The following is a 3540-nucleotide window of genomic DNA, read 5'->3' as shown; positions in this document are numbered from 1 at the left end:
ACTTATGGGCGGGGATAGCAACTGGGATTTGGTCGCGGGAAGCACACATGCGACCCCACCACGTGTGCCTCGCGCGGAGAAAGCAAACAACTATCACGTGGCAACGCGTCGTCTCCGGTTGAAAAACACAGAAACCACCGACCCCTGCTGGAGGGTCTATGAAACAACCGGTCATCGGTGACCGTGTCTCCGATCAAAAGGAATCCGGGCGTCGCCCGGGGGAGGACAGCGGCTGGCGTGAAAACGGGGCAGCGACGCAGCGAGACACCTGGCACCAATAAAACAACAGCTACTCCGTAGTGATGACTGAAGAATCGCGCCGCAAGTGCTTTCCAGTTGGGCCTTGGAATGTGCCACCTGTCGGGAAAGAAGTCCTATCCGCGCTTTGCATCTGTTCCGGTGTGCCCTCGTGGTAAGGAATCAGGCGAGCAATGTGCTTCGTTTTTCCAGTGTTCCGCACATAACCACGCCTGACACAAGTGCTGGGCAGCGGGGGTGTCAGTTGCTGCGACCTACAGCGGACAAAGCTATTGTTCCACACTACTGAAACCAGTGATTTCAGTGATCTATGTCACGTTTCCTGGTTGTTTGTAGGACGATGAGCGTTCGGCAGCAAAATTTCAGCGCAGCGATAGAGAACACAACCTCTCGAACACTGCCCTCTCGCCGTCGGGGAAATAATAAGAGTGCGGAGGCGGCGGAGCGCAGAAGATGGTTAGACTCGCAACCTTTCCAAATGGCACCGGATGTTTACACTGACGACTCCAGACAAGAGAGCAGGGAGAGCCGGGCCTACCCCTCGGTGCACCGTGTAAAGCAAACGGGTCCGATTCGGGATTATGTTGACAGTTTGAATGAAGCGCTATATCATGAGCCTGAGATGTCGGATAAAGACGAGGTGAAAGCTTTCTGAAAGGTCTGAAACGCTGGAATACAAACGAATTTGTGAGGCTGAACCATCCCGACGACGTCTTTGAAGCGCAGCAGCTGTCAGTGTATTGCGAGGAGGTGCCACCGGGACCAAGTGCAGCGCGAATTTTCAGCGAGCGTTTTCGCGACGGTATTTATCCGAATGTGAACCCCCCGCCACCGTACTCCCCCATACTAGGACGTGCCACGTCTAGACAAAGCCCCGAACAGCCCCGCTACCGTAAGGGCACCGGGGGACGGTGGGTGAGAGCGGGTAACTGAAAGATAGGAAAATAGGAGTGTGAACGATTCTCCTGTCACATAGAGGATAATTCGTACCGGCTACACCCTCATCCCGCAGGTCCGCAGCGCTGATAGAAAAACGGACGTGTACGTAACGGCCGTGGCAGGCAGAGGGATGGCACAGCCATCTGAAGAGCATGGACCGTAGTGACCAGCAGCAACCCATGCGTTCGTCAGAGGAGAAATGTGTCCTGAAGTTGTGTAATCTCGTGTTCTGAGAATCAGAGGAACCACTCGAAGACAACACAGAGCGCGTGAGTGAACATGGACAAGAATGAACTCAAGTGGACTGTAACTGATGGGCGCCCGTGTTGATTGGCTCCGATGACGTTCTGTGGGTGAGAATTTTTTGTCGCTCCCCCCCCAGTTGATGAAAACTCAAAACGTCTATACACCGTCTCACTCACGGAGTAAGAAGCGTGCCCGAGCTCAAGATCTGTACTTGTTTGAGCGAGGGCACACAGCAGCCTTTTCGGCAATGGCGCTGTATCGGGACGGACGCAGATAGCCTGACGTGTGCACGTGCCTCTTCGTAGAGCTTAAGGAAATCCTGATACGGAGAAGGTAAGCAATGATATTTCAGCACAAATGATCACAACCAGTATCAGTTTACACTTCTAATCGCCACCTGGCGAGTAAAGCTGGTCACCGCGCTGACACGCGAAGACACTCGCACATTCGTAGGGATCGCCGCGCCGGTAGTCGGTTGAGTCCTCTTATTCTTTCTGAGCTTTCTGTCCCTGGCTGTCGAGCATTCTAGAGTTTTTTCTCACCTGCTGTATGGTTGTTCTTGTTAGTACTCTCTTCACAGAAGCTTTCTTCTCACTGGACCGTACGCTCGTTCCACCAGCCTGGAAAATTTGCAGGCACCACCCAGCATCTAACAGGCGCGTCATGCTGAGTTTGTTCCTCAAAGTAGTGCGGGCAAGGTCTCCAGGGAACTGAAAACGATCACGGGCCCTTGCCTTCCGCCGAAGTTTTGTAGTTTCTACTAGATTATCCTGTTTCGCCATAATCAGACGTCCAACCGACGTTCTCAGGAGTATTCCTGCAATCTCATTGCATAATCCATCGCCTATTAGCCTCTTGCAGTTCCCATCTATTCTTTGTCCGTCGGCTTCTTCCAAGGAATCACCACCCTCTTTATTTCGAACTCCAGAATTTCTCGATGGCATAAACATCCCCTCTCCGTAGTGGGAAGTGAGCGTCCCCCGCCTTCCTCGGATTGGCTCCCCGCCCTGCTTTTCAAATGAAAATTCCAGTGCTGTCTTCAATGCGACCAGTTGTGCAGCGATGGAGGAGGAGGTTCTACCGGTGATGTTAGGATGAAGGACATTTTCTGGATTGAACGGCAGATAGGTATACGTACTGAATGCCGCAAGCATGCTGCAGCGGCAGCTATGAACAAAACGGACACTCAGCCGTTCCCTATGCGTTAGAAAAACGTGTCGCACAAGCAGTTCACTACCTCAATGCTCTTTGGTTCAGTCTACCTCTGTGTCGTTCTTCCCTTACACGGTATGACCCGAGGCATCCTCTTTCCTCCATCAGAACGGGCAGTAGGGATGCTTGCCGTTCATACGGACAACTACCATTAGGTTTGCTCTCGTCTTGAGTTGATGAAGTCGATCGACTCTCTTCATGATTTTGATCACCACGCAATGTCATCAAATCCCAATGATGTTCTTTCTTTCTTTCTAATCTCCTGCGCGGCCCGCTTCCCGTTCACGAAACGCTAGCCTGCTGGCTAGCTACCTGGGTGTCTACAAGGAAAGAGCTAGCTGTGTCTCCCTAAAATGACGAAAAAATGCAAACTCAGAGAACGGGGAGAAAAGGAAGGCATCCTAGAACAACATACCAACGTAAGACCTCAATACCCATTCGTCTTTTACAACACCCACACCGCGAGGCACAACAAACTCCGTGGTCACCCTCCCGAGTGGCGGCGGGTGTACGTACACCTGTCTAGCTAGTTAGTTTGATGACTGAGGCTCCATACGGAGAAATACTTCATCTTCTTCCTTTCGATGTTCCCAAGAAAAAAAACCAATCCATCCGTCTTTCTTTTCTCTTTGCACCCTGTGTCTCTTTCACAAGATGGATAGAAGAAGATAGCTGGTTCATACGACAAGATAACCAGAGTTGAACTCCGCATGCAAAGACCACTCACCATACAGATAACGAAACTGGGTTTTCCGTATATAAGCCGATCCTGGTGAAAAAGACGGAGAACCCCGACATCTATTGTGATCATCGAGAGACACTTCCTTCAGATCCTGTTAGATAGTAATTTCAGTTCCCCTCCGACCATTAGAAAAGAGAAGAAAA

General features: G+C 51.2%; 2 protein-coding genes across 2 annotated transcripts; one reads left to right on the top strand and one right to left on the bottom strand.

Moving 5' to 3' along the window:
• Positions 1-122: 122 nt before the first annotated feature.
• On the top strand, positions 123-1515 carry CSUI_009551 (uncharacterized protein). Its single transcript, XM_068069666.1, has 2 exons — positions 123-412; positions 595-1515. Exons 1-2 carry the CDS (start codon positions 303-305, stop codon positions 911-913), a joined length of 429 nt encoding a protein of 142 aa, XP_067918360.1. The 5' UTR covers positions 123-302; the 3' UTR covers positions 914-1515.
• A 1378-nt stretch (positions 1516-2893) lies between these two features.
• On the bottom strand, positions 2894-3540 carry CSUI_009550 (uncharacterized protein). Its single transcript, XM_068069665.1, has one exon. It carries the CDS (start codon positions 3464-3466, stop codon positions 3182-3184), a length of 285 nt encoding a protein of 94 aa, XP_067918359.1. The 5' UTR covers positions 3467-3540; the 3' UTR covers positions 2894-3181.

Source organism: Cystoisospora suis (assembly GCF_002600585.1).
Source record: "Cystoisospora suis strain Wien I chromosome Unknown contig_5745, whole genome shotgun sequence".
NCBI classification, from domain to species: Eukaryota; Apicomplexa; class Conoidasida; order Eucoccidiorida; family Sarcocystidae; genus Cystoisospora; species Cystoisospora suis.
This window is presented reverse-complemented; position numbering and strand designations above follow the sequence as displayed.

Excerpts from the sequence above, each read along its gene's own strand:
- CSUI_009551 (XM_068069666.1), top strand. The coding sequence starts at position 303 with ATGACTGAAGAATCGCGCCGCAAGTGCTTTCCAGTTGGGCCTTGGAAT. Across the intron at positions 413-594 it reads TGTTCCGGTGTGCCCTCGTG|GACGATGAGCGTTCGGCAGC; the intron begins GTAAGGAATCAG and ends GGTTGTTTGTAG.
- CSUI_009550 (XM_068069665.1), bottom strand. The coding sequence starts at position 3,466 with ATGATCACAATAGATGTCGGGGTTCTCCGTCTTTTTCACCAGGATCGG.